Below are 25,872 nucleotides of genomic sequence, written 5' to 3'. Positions count from 1 at the left end.
GATTTATAGTAGGAGGTGTTTAACTGTGTGGGAGCATGATAAGTGTAGGACCCTCACGGAAGTAACCAACACCAATCTGCCTCTATTTGGAAAGATAAATTCCAAATATGCCATTAAGTCCTACAAATTATACATCTTTCATCACTACAGAGTGTATTGATTCCAAAAGAGAAAATGCTGGAAAATCTCAGCAGGTCTGGCAGCATCTGTAAGGAGAGAAAAGAGCTGATGTTTCAAGTCTAACTGACCCTTTGTCAAAACTGGACTGTATTGATTATTCAGTTACATAGCTCATACATTGTATTCTTCCCTTACACTCAAATAGGATGGGATAGTGCAGAAGACATTTTGGTACACTTTCCTTTATTGGTCAGTGCATTGAATATAGGAGTTGGGATGTCATGTTGTTGCTGTACAGGACATTTATAGGCTTATTGTATTCAATTCTGGTCTCTGCTATTCAAGAGATGTTGTTAAGCTTGGAAGAGTGTACAAAAGATTTACAAGGATGTTGCCAGAGTTGGAGAATTTGAGCTATAGGGATTGGCTGAATAAACTGGGAGTATATGCTCAGAAGCATTAAAGGCTGAGGGGTAACCTTATAGAGGTTTATAAAATCATGAGGGGCATGGATAAGATAAATAGCAAAGGTCTTTTTTTTCCAGGGTAGGGGAGTCCAAAACTAGAGGGAATAGGTTTAAGGTGTGAGGGTTAAATATAAAGATATAAAAGGAATCTGCAGACCAACGTTTTCACACAGTGGGTGGTGTGTATACGGAATGAACTGCCAGAGGAGTTGGTGAAGGCTGGTACATTTACAACATTCATCATAGTTTAATTTTACTCGAGTGTAAGGGAGAATATGACATATGAGCTATGTAACATTTACAAGGTGTCTGAATGCATACATGCATAGAGGGATATGGACCAAATACTGGCAAATGGGGATTAGTTTAATTTAGGATATCTGGTCGGCGTGGAAGAGTTAGACTGAAGGGTCTGTTTCCATGCTGTACAACTCTGACTCTATGATTATGAACATAGAACATAGAAAAGTACAGCACAGAACAGGCCCTTTGGCCCACAATGTTGTGCCGAGGATTATTCCTAATCTAAAATAAAATAACCTGACCTACACATCCCTCAATTCACTGCTGTCCATATGCATGTCCAGCAATCGCTTAAATGTCCCTGATGAGTCTGCTTCCACCACCACCACTGGCAATGCATTGCATACATTCACAATTCTCTGCATAAAGAACCTATCTCTGATGTCTCCGCTATACCTTCTTCCTAATATCTTAAAACTATGACCCCTTGTGCCAGTCAATCCTGCCCTGGGGAAAAGTCTCTGGCTATTGACTCTATCCATGTCTCTCATTTAGATTTAGATTAGGTTCAATACAGTGCGAAAACAGGCCCTTTGGCCCAACAAGTCCACACCGACCCTCCAAAGAGAGACCCACCCAGACCTATTCCCCTACATTTCCCCCTTCACCTAACACTACGGGCAATTTAGCATGGCCAATTCACCTAACCTGCACATCTTTGGATTGTGGGAGGAAACCGGAGCACCCGGAGGAAACCCACGCAGACACGGGGAGAATGTGAAATTGAGCTTCCTTTAAGCACAACAAGCCTGACATGACTTGAACACACAACCTTCTGATCTGCAGTCAGACACGGTCTCATTGCCTTATATATCTCAATCAGATCACCCTCTATTCCTCCTTCTCTCCAGAGAGAAAAATCTGAGTTTAGTTAACCTCTCTTCGTAAGATAAGCCCTCCAGTCCAGGCAGTATCCTGGTACACCTTTTTTGCACCCTCTCCAAAGCCTCCGTATCTTTCTTATAATAGGGAGACCAGGACTGGGCACAATACTTCAAGTGTGGTCTCACCAGGGTCTTATAGCAAAGCTTCACAGCTCTTAAACTCGATCCTCCTCTTATGCTTTCTTAACAACCCTATCCACTCGGATGGCAACTTTGAGGGATCTATGCACTTGAACACCATAAATGCATCACTTTGCATTTATCCAGGTTGAACTCCATCTGCCATTTCTCAGCCCAGCTCTGCATCCTGTCTATGTCACGCTGCAGTCTGCAATACCATCACTACTATCAACAGCACCTCCAATCTTTGTGTCATCGGCAAATTGACTAACCCACCCCTCAACCTCCTCATCCAAGTCATTTATAAAAACTACAAAGAGCAGATACCCAAGAACAGAGCCCTGCGGGACACCACTCAACACTGACCTCTAGGCAGAATACTTTCCATCTACAACCACTCTCTGCCTTCTGTCAGCCAACCAATTCTGATTCCAGACAGCCAAATCTCCCTGTATCCCAGACCTCCTGACTTTATGAATGAGTCTACCATGGGGAACCTTATCAAATACCTTGCTGAAGTCCATATACACCACATCGACTACTTGACTTTCATCGACCTGTCTCATCACCTCCTCAAAGAACTCAACAAGATTTGTGGGGCATGACCTACCCCTCACCAAGCCATGCTGACTGCCTTTAATCACGCTATGCTTTTCCAAATATTCATAAATCCTATCCCTCAGAATTCTTTCCAAAATCTTGCTGACCCCAGACGTAAGACTGACTGGTCTGTAATTGCCAGGAATTTCCTATTCCCCTTTTTGAAAAGAGGAACATTTGCCTCCCTCCCGTCCTCCGGTACGACTCCCATGGAGAGTGAGGAAGCAAAGATCTTCGCCAGTGGCTTAGCAACCTCCTTTCTCGCTTCCCGGAGCAACCTAGGATAAATCTGGTCATACCTTGGGGACTTATCAATCTTAATGTTTGCCAAAATTTCCAGCACTTAACTTCATCAATCTTGATGTGTTCAAGTCTGTTTCCCAGCTCCTCAAAGTTCTCATTCAAAACCAAAGCAAAAAAACTCATTTAGGGCTTCCCCTATCTGCTCACACTCCACGTACAAGTTCCCTACGCTATCCCTGACCGACCCTACCTTCTCCCTGATCATTCTCTTATTCCTCACGTATGAATAAAATGCCTTTGGGTTCTCTCTCATCCTTCCTGCCAAGCCTTTCTCGTGCCCCTCCTGGCTCTCCTCAGTCCATTTCTGAGCTCCTTTCTACTAAGCCTGTAATCCTCTAAAGCTATGCTAGATCCTTGCTTCCTCCACCTTAAAACTTCCCGGCAGCCCTTATTTCTCTCCGCCCTCTCTCCTTGCCACTCTGTTCAAAATGGAGGCCCGACTCTTGAGGTTAGTCCCTTTTTAAATGGGATAAACTGACTTACCTGGCAGCCCTCGCTTCTCTCTGCTCTCTCTCCTCGCCACTCTGTTCAAAATGGAGACCCGACTCTCAAGGTAAGTAAACTGACTTACCCGGTAGCCCTTGTTTCTCTCCGCCCTCTCTCCGTGCTGCTCTGTTCAAAATGACTCTGAAACTTCCACAGAATTGTTCTAAATTAGAGTCATAAGAGACATTAGATATTTTTCTAATTAACCTGTTCAGACATATTACATATGTCTGGAGCAGATCAGTTTTGAACCCTGGTGTCTTGGTCCAGAGTCATGATCTACCGCTGCACCATTAGTGCCCCTAGCAGTACCTTAGCTCTTACTGTGCTGACTTTCAACACCTGGTTGAGGGATCCAGCATCTGGAATGGGAGGCTCCACAGCAAGCCATTCCCTGCACTAGCTGCTGACACATGTTTACCCATACATCCTCTGCGAATGAACTCTTTGTCCCCCCATTGCTGGGTAGCTCCTTAATCAGCTCGTAACGACAGAAAAGCTGCTAGCCTCTGATTTGATGGCAGCTCTCAGTGAGTGGAACTTGCACTGCTGGGATCCACAATGTTGCTGAATAGTCTGCTGCTAGCTTGTCAAGTGCCTGTGTGGTACAAGGTATGGTGTGCCTTCCAAAAAAAAGGAGACTGTGCATCAGTTCACTGACTGTGCAGCCAGACACCAAACTCTTGTCACCTCCACACAATCCCACGTAAGCACCTGGTTATTTTTGCTCCAAGCTAAAATGTTTGATTTCCTACTTCCCTACGTTGGATTATATGACAGTTCCAACATGGAAATACATGAAGTCGAAGTGAGGAATATGGTGCTGAACTCAGTCAGTCTCTCTCACCACAATATAGTAAAGAAAGCATTGATATAAATTTAGCCCAGAAAGATTGTTCCTTTGTTCCTCAGTACTCCCTAAGGACCAATCATGCATTGTGCATATCCTCACCTCATTAGACCTCCCAAGATGTGTCATCTTGCACTTATCAGGATTAAACTCCAACTGCCACTGCTCTGCCCAGTTTACCAGCTGATGAATATCAGACTGTAGCCTGAGACCATCTCCTCACTGTCAATAACACTACCAATTTTTGTGTCATCTTAAAACTTACTAATTATACCTTCTATATTCACATCCAAGTCATTAATGTACATAACAATTTGCAAGCATTCAGCATCGTACTCTGTGGTACACCTTTGGTCACAGGCTTCATAATATAAAAACAACTCTTTGTCTCCTGTTAATAAGGCAGTTTTGGATCCAGTTTGCCACTTGCCTTGAATCCTGTGTGGCTCTTAACTTTTGGAACATCCTTCCATGTGGAATCTTATTAAAGGCCATACTGAAGTCCATGTAAACCACATCAACTGTGTCATCTTCATCAATATATTTTGTTCTTTTTAATAAACTCAATTAAATTAGTCAGACAGAATCTCCCTCCAAAAAATCCATTCTGACTGACCCTGATCAATCTCTGCCTTTTCAACCTTTGTTTAATCCTGATCCTCAGATGTTTTTCCAATAATTTCCCTACCACTGACATCAGATTGCCTGTAATTACCTGACATCCCTGCTGCTCATCTGGCACTTCACCTTTGCCCAAAGTATTAAATATTTCTGCCAGGGCCCAAACAATCTCTTCCCTTGCCTCCCTTTGTCTTTTTTCCCACAGCAGCCTGGGATACACCTCATCAAGCCCTGAGGATTTATGCATCTTTACGCTTGCTAAAACATCTGGTGCTTCCTCCTTATTAATTTTAATGTGTTCAAGAACCCTACCATTCCCAACTGAAATCCCTAATTTCAATGTTTTTCTCATTTATGAATGCATATGAGAAATATTCATCTAAGACTTCATCCACGTCCTCTGCTCCACACATAGATTGCCCTGTTGGTCTTTAATAGGTCTCTTATTCTTAACATGCCTTTATTTTCCCTAATCTTATCTGCCAAAGCTATTTCGTGACTTCCTAATTTCACTTTTAAGCAATCAACTACACTCTACAGTATGTACTTTTTAAGGACTACCCTGTTTTTAATGCACTATACCTGAACATATGCTTACTTCTTGTTCTTTATCAAACTCTTAATATCCTTTCACATTCAGGGTTCCCTGAACTTGTTGCCCTTGCTCTTCAACCTTAGAGGAAAATGCTTGCCCTGTAATCTCACTATACTACTTTTCTACACTTATGTGAAAAACAAGAGGATGGCCAGAGTGAGGGTAGGGCCAATCAGGGACAGTGGAGAGAACTTGTGCCTAAAGTTGAAGGAGGTAGGCGAGGTCCTTAATGAATACTTTGCTTCAGTATTCACTACTGAGAGGGACCTTGTCATTTGTGAGAACAGCATGAAACAGGTTGATACACTCGAACAGGTTGATGTTTAAGAAGGAGGATGTGCTGAAAAATTTGAAAAACATAAGGATAGATAAGTCTCGTGGGCCAGATAGGATATATTCGAGGTTATTACAGAAAGTGAGGGAAGAGATTGCTGCACCTTTGGCGATGTTCTTTGCGTCCTCACTGTCCACTGGAGTAGTGTCAGATAGAGGGTGGTATATGTTATTCCTTTGTTCAAGAAAAGTAATAGGATAATCCTGTGAATTACAGAGCAGTCAGTCTTACATCTGTGGTGGGCAAATTATTGAGAGGATTCTGAGAGACAGGATTTATGATTACTTGGAAAACCATAGTTTGATTAGAGGTAGTCAGCATGGCTTTGTGAGGGGCAAGTCATGCCTCACAAGCCTTATTGAACTCTTTGAAGATGTGACAAAACACATTGATGAAGGTAGAGCAGTGGATGTAGTGTACATGGATTTGAGCAAGGCATGATAGGCTCATTCAGAAAGTAAGGAGGCATGGGATACAGGGAGGTTTAGCTGTCAGCATACAGAATTTGCTGGCCCATAGAAGACAGAGGGTAGCAGTAGATGGAAAGTATTAAGCCTGCAGCTCGGTGATGATGACTGGTGTTCTGCAGGGATCTGTTCTGGGAACTCTGCTGTTATTGATTTTTATAAACAACTTGGATGAGGAAGTGGAAGGGTGGGTTAGTAGGTTTGCTGTTGATATAAAAGTTGGTGGAGTGGTGGATAGTGTGGAGGGCTATTGTAAGTTGCAACGGGACATTGACAGGATGCAGAGCTGAGCTGATAGTTGGCAGATGGAGTTCAACCTGGAAAAGTGTAAAGTGATTCATTTTGGAAAGTCAAATTTGAATACAGAAGACAAGTTTAAAGGCAGGATTCTTGGCATAGTGGAGGAACAGAGGGATCTTGGGGTCCATGTCCATAGATGCCTCAAAGTTGCCATCCAAGTTGGTAGGATTGTTAAGGTGGCGTATTGTATGTTGGCTTTAATTAGTGGGGGATTAAGAGTAAGAGCCGTGAGGTTATGCTGCACCACAGAGCTCTGGCTAGACCACACTTGGAATATTGTGTTCAGTTCTGGTCGCCTCATTTTAGGAAGGATGTGGAAGCTTAGAAAGGGTGTGGAGGAGATTTACCAGGATGCTGCCTGGACTGGAGGGCATGTCTTATGAAGTAAGGTTGAGGGAGATAGGACTATTCTCATTGGAGCGAAGAAGGATGAGAGGTGACTTGATATAGGTGTACAAGATGATGAGAGGCATAGCTAGAGTGACTTCTTCCCACATTAGAAATGTCTATTGCAAGGGGAATAATTTTAAGGTGATTGGAGGAAGGTATCGGGGAGATGTCAGATGTTGGTTCTTTACACAGAGAATGGTGGGTGCATGGAATGCACTGCGAGCAGTGGTAGTAGATTCAGATACATTAGATTTTTTTAAAAATTAGATTACATTACAGTGTGGAAACAGGCCCTTCAGCCCAACAAGTCCACACCGACCCGCCGAAGCGCAACCCACCCATACCCCTACATTTACCCCTTACCTAACACTACGGGCAATTTAGCATGGCCAATTCACCTGACCTGCACATCTTTGGACTGTGGGAGGAAACCGGAGCACCCAGAGGAAACCCACGCAGACACGGGGAGAACGTGCAAACTCCACACAGTCAGTCGCCTGAGGCGGGAATTGAACCCGGGTCTCTGGTGCTGTGAGGCAGCAGTGCTAACCACTGTGCCACCGTGCCGCCCACAAGGACATTGAAGTGACTCTTAAATAGGCACATGGATGATAGTAAATTGAAGAGTATGTAGGTTAGTTTGAACTTGGAGTAGGATAAAAGATCAGCACAATATTGAGGGTTGAAAAGCCTGTACTGTGCCGTACTGTTTTATGAGTGTAATGCTGGAAAGCCAAGCAGGTCAGGCAGCATCCGAGGAGCAGGGGAATCAACGTTTCGGGATTCCTGATGAAGGGCTTATGGCCGAAACGTTGATTCTCCTGCTCCTCGGATGCTGCCTGACATGCTGTGTTTTTCCAGCACTACATTCTCTACTCTGATCTCCAGCATCTGATGTCCTCACTTTCTCCCGTACTTTTTTATGTTTTATGTTCTTAAAAGACACCGACTTTCCAAATATAGACTTACCTGCAAGTAGCTGCCCCATCTCTCACAGGACTTCCTACATTTTCTTTTGTACAGCATGGAAATAGACCCTTCAGTCCAACCCGTCCATGCCGACCAGATATTCCATCCCAATCTAGTCCCACCTACCAGCACCCGGCCCATATCCCTCCAAACCCTTTCTATTCATATACCCATCCAAATGCCTTTTAAACATTGCAATTGCAATTGTACTAGCCTCCCTACTTCCTCTGGCAGCTCTGCGTGAAAACGTTGCCCCTTAGGTCTCTTTTATATCTTTCCCCTCTCACCTTAAACCTATGTCCTCTAGTTCTGGACTCCCCCACCCCAGGGAAAAGGCTTTGTCAATTTATCCTATCCATCTATTCCCACCACGTCCATAGGCCTATTCACATTCACATCTCCCTCTATATTCTTGACAGATTTACTATATCAAATTATCAGACTGATTCTTGAGATGGCAGGACTGACCATATAAGGAAAGACTGCATCCATTAGGACTAAATTAATTTAAAAGTTTAGAAGAATGAAGGGGACATATCATAGAAACTTTGAAACATTTTAACACGACTAACAGGACAAACTCAAGAGTGTTCCAGATGACCAGGGAGCCCAAAACCAATGGTCACAGTCTAATGATATGGGGTAGGTCATTTAGGACTGAAATGAGGAGTCATTTCTTCACCCGTAGATTGGTGAGCCTCTGCAATTCTCTGCCACAGGAAGTAGTTAAGGCCAAAACGTTAAATGCTTAAGGAGATGTAGTTCTTGGAGCTAAAGGTGAAAGCAGGAACAGGGTATTGAGTAGAATGATCAGCGATCATGTTGAATAGTGGAGCAGGCTTGAAGGACTGAATGGCCACACTTCTATATTCCTTAGATCTTCTCATTAATGGTTAATCCCTTCTGTACTTCCGGCCTGATACTGTATAGCCCTTGCAGGAGTGAATACTACTGGCACAAAAAAGCTCTCCTGGATGCACTTTAAAAATTCCACCCATCTTTCACACTAAGGTGATCTTAGTTATTGTTAGTAATATTGAAGTCCTCACAACTATAACCCTGTTTCTCTCACACTTTTGTGTGATTGCCCTCATTATCTGCTCCTCTATATTCCTCTGACTATTGGGAGGCCTATAGTATAATCCCAGAAATCTAATCATCCCATTTTTATTTCTCAGCTCTCTCCAGATCAACTCATTTAATGGGGTGTCTAGGATGTTCTCCCTCATCACTGCAGTGATAGTTTCCCTTATCAAGAATACAATGCTGCCAGTCCTGCCCTTCCCTTTACCATGTCTCAGTGATTGCAACAATATCATATTCCCACATGCAGATTAACACTCTTTAAATTCATCCACCATATCAATCAGGCTTCTTGCATTAAAATAGATACAATTTAGCTTTCTGATCCACGCGTGTGCCTTATTCTGCCCATGTCTCCTCGGCTTCTGGACTGCCCTAGTATTTAATCTGCTTGGACCTTGCTCCTGAGTTTCATCTACACTCAGCTCCATTCCATTGCCATCCCTCTGCCAGAGTTCTCAGATACTTCATCAGAACCTCAATATAACAGAAATGGCTTTTAGAATTTGATAAACAGAATATTATGTAGCTTATGTAAAATAATACAAATCCTTGTACAATATTTACAGTTTGACTAAATCTTCTCTTTCTCTTATTTTCCAGTCGACCAAACACATCCTTTAACTGGTTCATGAACCCTCTGAAATCCTTTGTCTTCTTTATCTGGAAAAACTACAAATGGTATATCATTGGCCTGCTGGTCATAGCCATCCTGGCTCTCTTCATCTTTCTCATCCTTTACACAATGCCACAATTTATCAGTGAGAAGATTATCAATGGCTGATACATTCATCAAACACAACATTTGCAGATTAATAACGCACTCACAGTGATAACTCCAACACGGTAACAATTCCAACACGATGACAACTCCAACACGGTGACAATTCCAACACGGTGACAATTCCAACACAATGACAACTCCAACATGGTAACAACTCCAACACGGTGACAACTCCAACACGGTGACAACTCCAACACGGTAACAACACCAACACGGTGACAACTCCAACATGGTAACAACTCCAACACGGTGACAACTCCAACACGGTGAAAACTCCAACACAGCGACAACTCCAACATGATGACAACACCAACACGGTGACAACTCCAACACGGTAACAACACCAACACGGTGACAACTCCAACACGGTAACAACTCCAACACGGTGCCAACTCCAACACGGTGACAACTCCAACACGATGACAACTCCAACACGGTAACAACTCCAACACGGTGACAACTCCAACACGGTGACAACTCCAACACGGTGACAACTCCAACACGGTAACAACTCCAACACGATGACAACTCCAACACGGTAACAACTCCAACACGGTGACAACACCAACACAGTGACAACCCCAATACGGTGACAACTCCAACACGGTGACAACTCCAACATGATGACAACTCCAACACGGTGACAACTCCAGCATGATGACAACTCCAACACAGTGACAGCTCCAACATGATGACAACAACAACACGGTAACAACTCCAACATGATGACAACTCCAACACGGTGACAATTCCAACTCGATGACAACTCCAACACAGTGACAACTCCAACACGGTGACAACTCCAACACGGTAACAACTCCAACACCGTGACAACTCCAACACGGTAACAACTCCAACACCGTGACAATTCCAACACGGTGATAACTCCAACACGGAAACAATTCCAACACGATGATAACTCCAAGACGGTAACAACTCCAACACGATATCAATTCCAACACGATGATAACTCCAACACAGTGACAACTCCAACATGATGACAACACCAACACGGTAACAACTCCAACACGGTAACAACTCCAACATGATGACAGCGCCAACATGATGACAACTCCAACACAGTGACAACTCCAACGTGATGACAACACCAACACAGTGGCAACTTCAACATGGTAACAACTCCAGCACGGTGACAACTCCAACACGATGACAATTCCAACACGATGACAACTCCAACATGATGACAACTCCAACACGGTGACAATTCCAACACAATGACAACTCCAACATGGTGACAACTCCAACACGGTGACAACTCCAACACGGTAACAATTCTAACACGGTGACAATTCCAACACGGTGACAACTCCAACACCGTGACAACTCCAACACGGTAACAACTCCAACACCGTGACAATTCCAACACGGTAACAACCCCAATACGGTGACAACTCCAACACGGTGACAACACCAACATGGTGACAACTTCAACACGGTAACAACTCCAGCACGGAGACAACTCCAACACGATGACAATTCCAACACGATGTCAACTCCAACACGGTAACAACTCCAACACGGTAACAACTCCAACATGATGACAGAGCCAACACGGTGACAACTCCAGCACGGTGACAATGCCAACGTGGTGACAACTCCAACACGGTAACAACTCCAACACAGTGACAACTCCAACACGATGACAATTCCAACACGATGACAACTCCAACACAATAACAACTCCAACACGGTAACAAATCCAACACAGTGACAACGCCAACACGGTGACAACTCCAAAACGGTGACAACTCCAACACGGTAACAACTCCAACACAGTAACAACTCTAACACGGTGACAACTCCAACACGGTAACAACTCCAACACAGTAACAACTCTAACACGGTGACAACTCCAACACAGTGACAACTCCAACAGTGACAACTCCAACCACGATGACAATTCCAACACGGTGACCACTCCTCTTCCCACAGCACAGTGACAGCTCAAAAATGGTGACAACTCCAACATTGTAACAATACTAAAACAGTGATACACAGTGTCAACTCCAGCAGAGCGACAGTGCCACCAACACCGTAACAGTTCCAACACAGTAACAACACCAACACGATGACAACTCTAATTCAGTGACAAATCCAACACAGTAAGAAGCTGTTCCATTACAGTGATAACACTGGCATCTCCACCTCAATGTGGAAAATTGCCACAAAAAGCAAGACAAATCCAGCCTTGCCAATTACCACCCTATCGGTCCACCTTCGATCATCAGTAAACTGATTGAAGAGTTATTATTACCACTATCAAAATAAACTCAGTTCCTGACTTCATTACTGCCTTGGTCTAAACATGGAGAAAACAGCTGAATTCCAGAGTGAGGTGAGAGTGACTATGCTTGATATCAAAGCCAACACTTCATGAAGTGTGGAATCAAGGAGTTGTAACAAAACTGGAATTAGTGGGAAACAGAGGGCAAACTTTCTTACTGGAGTCATATCTGGCATAAAGAAAGATCATTGTGAATGGTTGGAGGTCAGTCATTTTGATCTCCAGGACACCTCTGCAGGAGTCCCTTAGATTAGATTACATTACAGTGTGGAAACAGGCCCTTCGGCCCAACTAGTCCACACCGACCTGCCGAAGCGTAACCCACCCTTACATTTACCCCTTACCTAACACTGCAGGCAATTTAGCATGGCCAACTCACCTAACCTGCACATCTTTGGACTGTGGGAGGAAACCGGAGCACCCGGAGGAAACCCACGCAGACACGGGGAGAATGTGCAAACTCCACACAGTCAGTCGCCTGAGGCGGGAGTGTCCTAGGGCCAACCATTTTCAATTGTTTCGTCAATGACCTTTCCTCTATTTTAAGGTCATGGTGAGGATGTTCACTGATAATTGCAAAATTTCAATACCATTCGTGACTCCTCAGACACAGAAGGATTCCTGAAGAAGGGCTTATGCCTGAAATGTCGATTCTTCTGCTCCTTGGATGATGCTTGGCCTGCTGCGCTTTTCCAGCACCAGACTTTTCAACTCTGTCTCCAGCATCTGCAGTCCTCACTTTCTCCTAGACACAGAAGGAGTCCTTGTTCAAATGCAACAAGATTTGGACAATATCCAGACATGGGCTGACAAATGCCAGGGAACTAATGTGTCCAACACAGTGACATCGCTGGCAGAGAGTCAGCTACAATGCAGTGAGAACATCAGCACAAAGACAACTCCAGCACAGGGACAGCTCCAACATGGTGATATCTCTAATAGGATGACAACTCCAACATGGCAGCAACTCCAACATGGCAACAACTCCAATACAGTGAAACATTTGACACAATGGCAACAACCACATAGTGATATCTCTAACACAATGACAACTCCAGCACAGTGATAACACTTTTCAATTGGAGCTACCTTTTGTTGAAGTTACCTTTGTGAATATTATTGAAGATGTAGTGGCTGGTTTACTGGGTAAAGAAAATTGTTGAAAGCATTTGCTGTCAAAATATTCTTTACCTATTCATTTCAATGCAATAGGAAAGTGTTTCCAGCTATGGACATTATTCGCTGAAAGTTAGGTAGGGAGCCTTTAGCAAATCTTTGTCCATTAATATTTGGTTCCCTCCAGCAGTTGCCAGAGGCCCAAAGGATAATGTCCTAAAGCAGGAAGAATGTTTAACTTTTCTGACGATCTTCCATGCGGCAGTGCCTCCCAGGATCTGCAAAGATCCTAGAACAAGCTCTAATGCAGTGTTGTGTCCAAGCTCTTCATGAATTTCTAACTGCTTTTAAAATCATGAATTAAAGCTGTAGACCTGGAATATTGTCCTAGGCAAAAGTGAGGACAGCAGATGCTGGAAACCAGAGTTAAAGTCAGAGTGGTGCTGGAAAAGCACAACAGGTCAGGCAGCATCCGAGGAGCAGGAAAATCGATGTTTCGGGCAAAAGCCCTTCATCAGGAATAGAGACAGGGAGCCTCCAGGGTGGAGAGATAAATGGGGGGGTGGGGCTGGAGAGAAGGTAGCAAAGAGTACAATAGGTTAATAGGGTTGGGGATGGAGGTGATAGGTTAGAGAGGAGGGGTGGGGGAAGGTAGCAAAGAGTACAATAGGTGAATGGGGGTGGGGATGGAGGTGATAGGTCAGAGGGGAGGGTGGAGCAGATCGGTGGGAAGGGAGATTGGCAGGTAGGACAGGTCATGAGGACAGTGCTGAGCTGGAAGATTGGAACTGAGGTAAGGTGGGGGGAGGGGAAATGAGGAAACTGGTGAAGTCCACATTGATGCCCTGGGGTTGAAGTGTTCCGAGACAGAAGATGAGGTGTTCTTCCTCCGGGTGGTAAGGAAGCAGCGGTGGAGGAGGCCCAGGACCTGCAAGTCCTCGTCAGAGTGGGAGGGGGAGTTGAAATGTTGGGCCACGGGGCGGTGGGTGCAGGTCCTATCAAGTGCACTTGCAATCTACTTATAGTGCATGCCAGACATCTGTTTACCGCCCATGTTGGAATCTGCAAGATGTTTTGGACAAGTGCAGTGAGACTGAAATCTTTCCTGTGTCTGTACCTTTTTTTTGTATTCACTGCATGAGGTCACAGTGTGCTACTGTCATCTGCTATTAGCAACAAATTTTGTATGGTCAGAGCCCTGTCTAGAAACAGTGGCAAATGATAATGAAATTGAAAAGGTTAGCAAGCCTAGTGTCTAACTCTGGCATTTTCTCACTTCATTGAGAGGTAAAGCTTTTCCAGTAAATCTTTGTGAACACAGTTGAAGGGAAGTGTAATTTACTCAGCTTTGGTTAAGCACTAATACAGAATAAAGAGATCAGTGCATCCTCATTAAGGTCTCTAAATCAGTCACCTCTCAATACTCTCTCATTAATTTAAAACCAAGAGCAAGATACTTCTTGAGAGCAGAATTGCTTTCCACTGCATTAGGACTACATTCACTTCAGTTTAGATGAATGAAGGGGTCTTAATTAGAAACCTAAAAAACTCTGAGAAATAGGATGAATGGAGGAATGATGTTCCTGATGACCAGGGTGTCCAGAACCAGGGTCACAGTTTCAGGCTCCAGTGTGGGCCATTTAGAACAGAAATAAGGTAAATGGATCAAAGAGTACAGAGACAAAGCTACAAAGCAGACAAAGCAGAATGAGTTGTATGATCAGCCACAATCACGATGAATGGTGGAGGGCTGAAGGGCTTCTGTTTGCTGTGTTTCGCCGCTGTGCAATGAGCTGAAACTCCTTCAATGGGATTGGATCCAGTCCAAGTGCTTCACCCTTGCACACCGTGAATTGAAATAGTAAAGCGGTATCAGTTCTGTATTTGAGTGTTCACTATATCTGTTCACAATCTGTACAGTTACTGAAGATTTCTTTGTATTCCTTATAATTAATTAATCAGCGTGATGTGAACAGCAGCTGGTTTTCCCTAACAAGCAAATGAAGGCCAGTATTGTAGACTGCAGCAACAGCTTTGTTTGAGAGTAACAAGTAATTGTGACCTTAAAGTATCCAACACAATGATGTGATAACTGAGAGATAAAATTCAAATATATTTGTAGCTCAACTCACTAAAAACACTTCTTGACCCAATAAAAATTGATGCATTTTCCAATATTGACAAATCAAAGGTGATTTTATTTTGGCATAATTATGTAATTTGTTAGATTTTTATAAATATATTTTAATTGTTAACTATATTGAATTATGAACTTCTGTGTTTCTGTTTCACAGAATTTTGTTGGAAATTATAATGTCTTGTTTCATGTCTATCAACTATTCATTTTTCTAGCGTAATAATTAGATGTATTTGATCAGACACATTATATTGAATACCTTTTAAGATAATGATTTTATATTCCTTAACTGTATTTATCTCAAAACTGTATTTATCAAATGTGTAAAATGGCATAATAAAACTCAGACAGATAACTTGTTTAAGTTTTTTGAAATTTAGAAGGATAGGGTTGTCAATGCAAACAATTGAAACTTAGAGACTTTGTGTGCTTTAATGATAGCTCACTCTTGGATTTGAATTGAGCACAGGATTAAATATTGGAAGCCTGCTTTGTTAGTGGTGCAAGTAATTTCCAGTGATTGGGATTCAACAGCAAAAAGCTAATTGCCCTTTACAATTGATGTTTGGACTACAGACTGCCATGCAAGTTCTGTACCATAAGAAATAGAAGCAGAACCAGACTGGCCCCCTACTATTTTGTTAGTTCACAACTCCCTCATCTCAACTTCCAAATTGCTCCCCATAATATGCCTCAATTCACTCAGGTCAAAAATCTATTTATTTCAGTCTTGAATATTCTCCATGATGAAGTATCCACAACCCTCTGAGGGTAGAGAAATCCAAAGAGCTGGTCTCTGAGTGAAGAAAGTTTGCCACATCTCACTCCAAACTGGTTGATTTCTGATGCTAAGGCTGTGCACCTGTGTTTTAGATTCCTCAGCCAGACGAAACAACTTCTTAGTATCTACCTTCTTGAGACTTCCTTCCTTTAATTTCCTTGCTATAACAGCTATTCACCTTCCTCATTACTTGCTGTATTTTTTTGCTGTGGAAACAGGCCCTTCGGCCCAACAAGTCCACACCAACCCTCCGAAGAGTAACCCACCCAGATCAATTGCCCTCTGACTAATACACCTAACACTATGGGCAATTTAGCATGACCAATTCACCTGACCTGCACAACTTTGGACGGTGGGAGGAAACCGGAGCAAACCCACGCAGACAGTTACCCGAGGCTGGAATCGAACCCAGGTCTCTGGTGCTGTGCGGCAGCAGTGATAACCACTGAGTCATTGTGCCGTCTTTGTTGTGTTATTTACAACCAAATCGAGGAGAGAATGTATTTCTCTTTTCACACTTGAGGTTGGTATAACAGTTTTAAATTTTGAAATATGTTTTCTTTTCTATTTAACATGAACTTAATGTGTAAAGTTAGGAAATGATGTTTTTACTCTACTATAAGGGAAAAAAAACTCATTTGTTGAGTATCTGGGAATTGATTAATGCCTATTTTATTCCTAAAGTTTAAAATAATACAGAAACTGGTTTAATGGTAAATAAATAATATAAAAAGAGAAAATAAATAAAGTACTAAAATAATTGTTTTTTAAAATATATTTTTATTGAAAATATAGATTTTTTAAATATTACAACAAATACAAACAATACAATTCAAAACAATACAAAGAAAGAACACCAAAAAATGTAAAAAACCCAAATCGCCCTCATGTACAAATGTATATGTATAGTAAAAACAAACTCAACTAACTACTTAACTAAATAAATAATAACCAACAAACTAATAAATAATAAAATAAATAATAATAACTCAGCTCAGCCAAACAAAACACTCTTGAATATCAAAAGTATTAGTTTTCACATATTCATACGTTCGCAGTTCCCCCCTCTGGATATTGGACTGCTGTGGTTCTGTTCGCCGAGCTGGAAATTCTTGTTGCAAACGTTTCGTCCCCTGTCTAGGTGACATCCTCAGTGCTTGGGAGCCTCCTGTGAAGCGCTTCTGTGGTGTTTCCTCCGGCATTTATAGTGGCCTGTCCCTGCTGCTTCCGGTTGTCAGTTTCAGCTGTCCGCTGTAGTGGCCGGTATATTGGGTCCAGGTCGATGTGTTTGTTGATGGAGTTTGTGGATGAGTGCCATGCTTCTAGGAATTCCCTGGCTGTTCTTTGTTCCGCTTGCCCTATAATGGTAATGTTGTCCCAGTCAAATTCATGTTGCTTGTCGTCTACGTGTGTGGCTACTAGGGATAGCTAGTAGGAGGCTCCCAAGCATGAGGATGTCACCTAGACAGGGGACGAAACGTTTGCAACAAAAATTTCCAGCTCGGCGAACAGAACCACAGCAACGAGCACCCGAGCTACAAATCTTCTCACAAACTTTGGATATTGGACTCAAAAAGCACAATTGTTAAGGCTATATAAAAGCCCTTATTAGTGTGGCAGACAAATCTATGTCCAGGTATTCCAAAAAGGGTTGCCATGTCTTATAGAAATTCTCAGTCTTGTGGTGTACGATACTTGTGAGAAAATCCAAGGGAATATGCTCCATAACAATCTTCCACCAACCCAATAGGCCCTGGGGATTTTTGGATACCCAACCTAACAAGATATTCTTTGTTGCGCAAGAACAGAGGATTTGGAAAAGCTTTTTCCTATGGGCAACTATAGGGAACACACTAGGCAGGCCAAGAAGAAGAGAGATCGGGTCCTTCTCCACCCTTAAACCCAAAATTCCCTCCATTGTACCCGCCACAGCATTCCAGTATGTTTGAAGCCTACCAAAGGACCAGAGCCAATGAGTAAGAGTACCGGTACCAACTTTGCACTTGGGACATGTTGAAGATACCCCAGTTTAAATTTTAACAAACAATCTGGAGCCAAGTGGACCCTGTGGAGAATCTTCAACTGCTGAAAATGTGTTGCTGGAAAAGCGCAGCAGGTCAGGCAGCATCCAAGGAGCAGGAGAATCGATGTTTCGGGCATGAGCCCTTTTCAGGAATCCTGTAGCCTTTTTTTAAATACAATCCCTAACTTGAAAAAATGAAAAAGGTCCCTGTTAGATAACTCATATTTCTGTGTTAACTGATCAAAGAACATCATTCTGTTTCCCTCAAATAAATCGCCCATGCAAGACACATCTCTAGCTGCCCAATGTTTGAATCCTGAATCTATCATCCCTGGTTGAAACCCCAGCATACCCACTATAGGTGTAAGAGATGTTTTGCCATTATTGCCTTCCCTCTGGTGAATTGCCCTCTATGCTTTAACAGTATTGATAACTATTGGGTTATGGCAATGTTCCCTAACTGTCCTCACTTTGTCCAAAAAGAGCAAGCTAGTAAGGGAGCACCCTGCCTGAGAGGTTTTGATATCTAACCATATTGAAAGAGGGTCCCCACAAGCCCAATCACTCATGTAAGATAAAAGTGAGCATAGTTGATAGTTTTTAATGTCTGGGAGATCCACTCCCCCCAATCTGTGAGGCAAATTGCAGTTTAGTTAATTTAATAAGGGACTGCTTATGATGCCAAATAAAAGTGTTGAACCAGTCAATCAGTTTCCTGAATGTTTGCTTATCGAAAATCGGGGTAACATCCATATAGGGTGCAACAAACGGGGGAGAATGTTCATCTTAATAAAAGCTATCCGACCCAATCTTGAGACCGGAAGTTCCTCCCATCACCGATCCATGTATTGACTGTTGTTGATACGCTTGAATCATATTAAGTGGCTTCTGGTCCTCAGCCTCAGCAAGAGTCTTAGAGACAATTTTGAAGTCCACATTTAAGAGTGAAATGGGCCTGTACGAAGCACAGTCCTCCAGGATCTTCCCTTTTTTAAGAACAAGCAAAATATTGGCCTCTCTCAGAGATGGTGGGAGACATGACTGTATGAGTCATTGAACATATTGAGCATCGGGCCTGACAATATTTTTATAAATTCCTTATAGGATTCACTGGAAAGTCCATCAGGACCAATGCCTTTCCACTCTGAAGCTGCTTCACAGCACCTCGTGCTCTGGTAAGGAGACATTGAGAAAAAACTCTAGCTCAGGGCTCATGCCCGGGAGCTCCAAATCCTTGAAAAAGGACTCCATCTCGGCCCGTCCCTCATTACATAGAACATAGAACAATACAGCGCAGAACAGGCCCTTAAATTATTTCACAGGCACTGACCTGTGAACTAATTTAAGCTCATCCCCCTACACTATCCCATCATCATCCAAGTGCTTATCCAAGGATTGTTTAAATCTCCCTAATGTGGCTGAGTTAACTACATTGGCAGGCAGGGCATTCCACACCCTTACCACTCTCTGAGTAAAGAACCTGCCTCTGACATCTGTCTTAAACCTATCACCCCTCAATTTGTAGTTATGCCCCCTCATACAAGCTGACGTCATCATCCTAGGAAAAAGACTTTCACTGTCTACCCTATCTAATCGTCTGATCATCTTGTATGTCTCTATCAAATCCTCTCTTAGCATTCGTCTTTCCACTGAGAACAGATCCAAGTCTCTCAGCCTTTCCTCATAAGATCTTCCCTCCAGACCAGGCAACATCCTGGTAAATCTCCTCTGCACCTTTTCCACTGCTTCCACATCCTTCCTGTAATGGGGCAACCAGAACTGTACACATAGCATTTTGCAGCATGACATTATGGCTCCGGAACTCAATCCCTCAACCAATAAAACCAAACACACTGTATGCCTTCTTAACAGCACTATCAACCTGGGCGGCAACTTTTTCAGGGATCTATGTACATGGACTCCAAGATCCCTCTGCACATCCACACTACCAAGAATCTTTCCACTGACTCAGTATTCTGCCTTCCTGTCATTCTTCCCAAAGTGCATCATCTCACATTTAGCTGCATTGAACTCCATTTGCCACCTCTCAGCCCAATTCTGCAGTTTATGGATTAGAGTGGTGCTGGAAAAGCACAGCAGTTCAGGCAGCATCCGAGGAGCAGGAAAAATCCAAGTCCCCTGCAATCTGCAATATTCTTCCACACTGTCCACCACACTACCGACTTTAGTATCACCTGCAAACTTACTAACCCATCCACCTGTGCCTGTGTCTAAATAATTTATAAAAATGACAAACAGCAGTGGTCCCAAAACAGATCCTTGTGGCATACCACTAGTAACTGGACTCCAGGCTGAATATTTTCCATAAACCATTACTCGCTGCCTTCTTACAGAAAGCCAGTTTCTAATCCAAAGTGCTAAATCACCCTAAATCCCATGCCTCTGCATTTTCTCCAACAGCCTACCATGTGGAACCTTATCAAAGGCTTTACTGAAGTCCATGTACGCCACGTCAATTGCTCCACATGCTTGGTCACCTTCTCAAAAAACTCACTGAGTTTTGTGAGACAAGACCTGCCCTTCACAAAACTATGTTGACTATCTGAAATCAAATTGTTGCTTGCTAGATGATTATAAAACCTATCTCTTATAATTCTTTCCAAAACTTTTCCTACAACAGACGTAAGGCTCACTGGTCTATAATTACCTGGGTCATCTCTACTGCCCTTCTTGAACAAGGGCACAACATCTGCAATCCTCCAGTCCTCTGGTACTAAACCTGTAGACAATGATGATTCAAAGATCAAAGCCAAAGTCTCTGCCATCTCCTCCCTAGCTTCCCAGAGAATCCTCAGATAAATCCCATTCGACCAGGGGACTTGTCTACTTTCACTCCTTCTAGAATTGATAACACCTCCCCCTTAATAACCTCAATCATTTCTAGGCTAATATCCCATATCTCATTCTTCTCCTCTACAATATTCTCCTTTTCCTGAGAAAAGGAGTGAAAACCGTTTAGCACCTCTCTGATCTCCATAGGGTCTGCATACAACTTCCTACTTCTATCTTTGACTCACCCTATTCCTACTCTAGTCATCCTTTTATTCCTCACATACCTAAAGAAAGCTTTCTGGGGGCGGGGGTGGGGGGGGGGGGGGGTCTCCTTTATTCTATATGCTAAAGACTGCTCATTTTTTCTCTTTGCTCTTCTTAACTCTCTCATTAAATCCTTCCCAGATAATCTGTAACTCTCCATTGCCTCATCTGAACCATCTCATCTCATCGTCACTTAAGTTTCCTTCTTCCACCTAACAAGAGATGCAATTTTTGTAGTTAACCACAGTTCCCTTACCTTATCACTTCCTCCCTGCCTGACAGGAATATACCTATCAAGGACATGTACTATCAGTTCCTTAAACTAGCTCCACATTTTGATTGTCCCCATCCCCTGCATTTTGCTATCCCATTCAATGCATCCTAAAGTCTTGTCTAATCGCATTATAATTGCCCTTGCCTCATCAATAAGTCTTGCCCATTGGCATGTACCTATCCCTTTCCATTGCTAAACATAACCGAATTATGATCACTCTCTCCAAAGTGCTCACCTACCACAAAATCAAACACCTGGCCCGATTCATTACCAAGCACTATAGAGCCAGCGTGGCCTCCCCTCTTGTCGGCCCTTCAACATACTGTGTCAGGAAACTCTCCTGCACACATTGGACAAAAATGGATCCATCTGATGTACTTGAGTTATAGCACTTCCAGTCAATGTTGGGGAAGTTAAAATCCCCCATAATTACCACCCTGTTTCTTTCACTCCTACCCAGAAATCATTTTGCCAATCCTCTCCTCCACATCCCTGGAACTCTGCAGAGACCTATAAAAAAAACCTCCAAGCAGTGTGACCTCTCCTCTCCTGTTTCTAACCTCAGCCCACACTACCTCAGTAGACGAATGTTCGTCAAAAGTTCTTTCAGGCACCATTATACTATCCTTGACTAACAAGGCCACACTTCCTCCTCTTTTACCGCCTTCCCTGTTCTTAATGAAAGATCTAAACCCTGGAATCTGCAACATCCATTCCTGACCCTGCTCTATCCATGTCTCCAAAATGGCCACAACATCAAAGTCTCAGGTACCTATCCATGCTGCAAGCTCACCTACCTTATTTCGGATACTTCTGGCGTTGAAGTAGACACACTTCAAACCAGCTTGCTGTCTGCCAACACATTCCTGTGACCATGAAATCCTATCCATGTCCTCTTGTACATCTCAGGTTCCCATCCCACCCCACTGCTGAGCAAGTTTAAACCCACCCAATTAGCACCAGCAAATTTCCCACCCTGGATATTAGTACCCCTCTGGTTCAGGTGAAGACCATCTTGTAGAGGTCCCACCTTCCCCAGAATGAGCCCCAATTATCCAAGTACTTGAAACCCTACCTCCTGCACTCCTAGTAGAGGAGTTAGTAGCTTTCTTCACATGGTATGGGCTACCTAGAGAGATTTAGTCGGACCAAGGGTCAAATTTTACTGCTCGGCTGTTTAAGGTGGTTATGGATAGTTTAGATTATACAGCATTTTAAATCCAGTGTGTATCATTCCGAATCCCAGGGAGTTTTAGAAAAGTAGCGTCAGACCTTCAAGATCATGTTGAGTACATCTTGTCAGGATTATCTGAATGGGATAAAGGTATCCCATTTGTATTTTTTGCCATTAGAGATGCCCCAAATGAATCTACTCAGTTCACTCCCTTCGAGTTAATAGTCGAGCATGAAGTAAAAGGCCTTTTTGAATTAATTAAAGAAAAATTGACAGGACCAAAGTCAGAGATCTCACCCTTAGATTATGTTTCAGAGGTGAGAGAGAGATTAAATAGAGTAGGTAAATTCGCTAAACAGCACCTAAAGAGGGCACAGTATAGAATGAAGCAGGTGGCAGATAAAGACTCAGAGACAGGCTTTCGTCCTGACCTGGAAAAATTCATAAACTCCATCACCTTCACCTGGTCCATCTACATTTTTTTTTACATTACATTACATTACAGTGTGGAAACAGGCCCTTCGGCCCAACAAGTCCACACCGACCCGCCGAAGCACAACCCACCCATACCCCTATATTTACCCCATACCTAACACTACGGGCAATTTAGCATGGCCAGTTCACCTGACCTGCACATCTTTGGACTGTGGGAGGAAACCGGAGCACCCGGAGGAAACCCACGCAGACACGGGGAGAACGTGCAAACTCCACACAGTCAGTCGCCTGAGGCGGGAATTGAACCCGGGTCTCTGGCGCTGTGAGGCAGCAGTGCTAACCACTGTGCCACCGCCGCCCATCTCTGACACTTGCCTTCCTTTCCTTGACCTTTCTGTCTCCATTTCTGGCAATAATCTATCCACTAATATCCATTACAAACCCACTGACTCCCACAGCTATCTGGACTACAGCTCTTCTCACCCTACGTCCTGTAAGGACTCTACCCCTTTCTCTTGGTTCCTTCGCCTCCGCTGCATTTGTTCTGATGAGGCCACTTTCCAAAGTGGTGCTCTTAATATGTGCTCCTTCTCCTCCAACTGTGGCTTCCCACCTACAGTTGTTGACAGGGCTCTCGACAGCGTGCGGTCCATCTCCCACGCCACGACCCTCACGCTCTCCCTCCCCTCCCAGAACAAGGATAGGGTCCCTCTTGTTCTCACGTTTCACCCCACCAGCCTTCAAATGCAAAGAATAATCCTCCGCCATTTTTGCCAACTCCAACACGACGCCACCACTAAACACATCTTAGGTGTGTCCCCCTGTCTGCATTCCGCAGAGATCGTTCCCTCCAGGACAACCTAGTCCACTCCTCTATCACACCTAACACCTCTCCCATCACACACGGCACCTTCCCATCACACCTAACACCTCTCCCATCACACACGGCACCTTCCCATCAGACCCAGCACCTCTCCCATCACACCTAACACCTCTCCCATCACACATTGCACCTTCCCATCACACCCGGCACCTCCCATCACACACGGCACCTTCCCATCATACCTAACACCTCTCCCATCACACCTAACACCTCTCCCATCACACACGGCACCTTCCCATGCAATCGCAGAAGGTGCAACACGTGTCCCTTTACCTCTTCCATGCTCACTTTCCAAGGCCCCAAACACTTGTACCTCTTTCAATTTGGTCTATTGCATTCGTTGCTTCCAGTGTGGTCTCCTCTATATCGGAGAGACAAAACGCCGACTGGGTGATTGCTTTGCTGAGCACCTTCGATCTGTATGCAATCAGGTCCCGGACCTTCCCGTGGCTTGCCACTTCAACACCCAATCCTGCTCCCATACCCACATGTCTATCCTTTACCTGCTGCAATGTTCCAGTGAAGCTCAACGCAAACCAGAGGAACAGCATCTCATCTTCCGACTAGGCACGTTACAGCCTGCCAGTCTCAACATTGAATTCAACAACTTCAGATGATTATCCCTCTGTTTTCATTCTGCTCCGCAATTTTATTTCATTTATTTTATTTATCTTTTTTAAAAAATGTTTTCACTGTTCTGTACCTCTTATTTCTTGATTGTCTCTCTTTCTCTCACTCCCCACTCTCTCATCACTTTTTTCCTCTCCTCTTCCCCCTTTGCTACCCTTCTGTTTTCCATTTTGCCTCTGCTCCACCCATCTCCCCCATAATTTGTCACATAGCACTGGCTTCAACCGTGGTCATTCACAGCTCCTAATCTCCTTATCATCTCTCTATGCACTGTCATTATCACCTCGTTATTGCTACCCTTGCTTCTGGAGCCATAGCTCACCTTCTCTCAGGAGAAAGTGAGGACTGCAGATGCTGGAGATCAGAGCTGAAAATGTGTTGCTGGAAAAGCGCAGCAGATCAGGCAGCATCCAAGGAACAGGAGAATTGACGTTTCGGGCATAAGCCCTTCTCTCAGCCGAGTATAAATACCTATTCCTCCTTTTTTTTGGCTTTGACAAAGGGTCAGTTAGACTTGAAATGTCAGCTCTTTTCTCTCCTTACAGATACTGCCAGACCTGCTGAGATTTTCCAGCATTTTTTGGTTTCAGATTTCAGCATCCACATTAATTTGCTTTTATTTTAGCTTTTGTCAGTTACTGCCCCGCAGTGACGAATCAAATCCAGATGATTGCCTCAAAATAGATTTTAAAAATGAAGAAATTCTCGGGGAGTGGGATAGGTTAGCAAAATATCTGTCTCAGGAGCACAGAACGCAGTTGAAAGGTTTGTTACTGCAGCATAAGGACAGCTGTAAGATTCAGATGGGGAGGACTAATGCTATTGTACATGAAGTAGACGTAGACGTAGACGTAGGGAATACTGCTCCGATAAAACACCCCCCCCTATTGACTTGAAAGGATATTGGAGCGGGAGGGGGAGGATCCAGTTGTTGTGGTCCACGTTGGTACCAACAACATAGGCAAGACTAGGGTGGAGGACCTGTTTGGGCATTACGAAGCACTAGGCAGGAAATTGAAGCACAGGTCCTCAAGGGTCATAATCTCCGGATTACTGCCCGAGCCACGTGCCAATTGGCATAGGGACAAGAAAATTAGGCAAGTAAACACGTGGCTAAGGGATTGGTGTGGGAAAGAGGGATTCCACTTCATGGGGCATTGGCATCAGTTTTGGAACAGGGGGGATCTGTACCGTTGGGACGGTCTCCACCTGAACCGATCAGGTACCAATGTTCTAGCGAAGAGGATAAATAGGGTGGTCAGTAGGACTTTAAACTTCTGAGTTGGGGGGGAAGGGAAAGTGAAAGCGACAGGGAGTATGGAGGTAAATGGCAAGATAAGCAGCAGGATAGCATGTTTCCAGGCAGATTTAAAATTGAGGC

General features: G+C 43.7%; 1 protein-coding gene across 1 annotated transcript in view; it reads left to right on the top strand.

Moving 5' to 3' along the window:
* fer1l4 (fer-1 like family member 4) overlaps nucleotides 1–13,676 on the top strand; it is a 368,573-nt gene extending 354,897 nt beyond the window's left edge. The window contains exon 45 of the mRNA XM_087994630.1: nucleotides 9,496–13,676. Within this exon, the coding sequence (XP_087850756.1) occupies nucleotides 9,496–9,676 (181 nt within the window). The 3' untranslated portion in view covers nucleotides 9,677–13,676. The remainder of the gene's footprint in view (nucleotides 1–9,495) is intronic.
* The last annotated feature ends 12,196 nt before the right edge of the window (nucleotides 13,677–25,872 follow it).

This window comes from Chiloscyllium plagiosum, unplaced genomic scaffold (genome assembly GCF_037043375.1).
Source record: "Chiloscyllium plagiosum isolate Xiang-an unplaced genomic scaffold, Cpla_swu_hap1 HiC_scaffold_15, whole genome shotgun sequence".
NCBI lineage: Eukaryota > Metazoa > Chordata > Chondrichthyes > Orectolobiformes > Hemiscylliidae > Chiloscyllium > Chiloscyllium plagiosum.
This window is presented reverse-complemented; position numbering and strand designations above follow the sequence as displayed.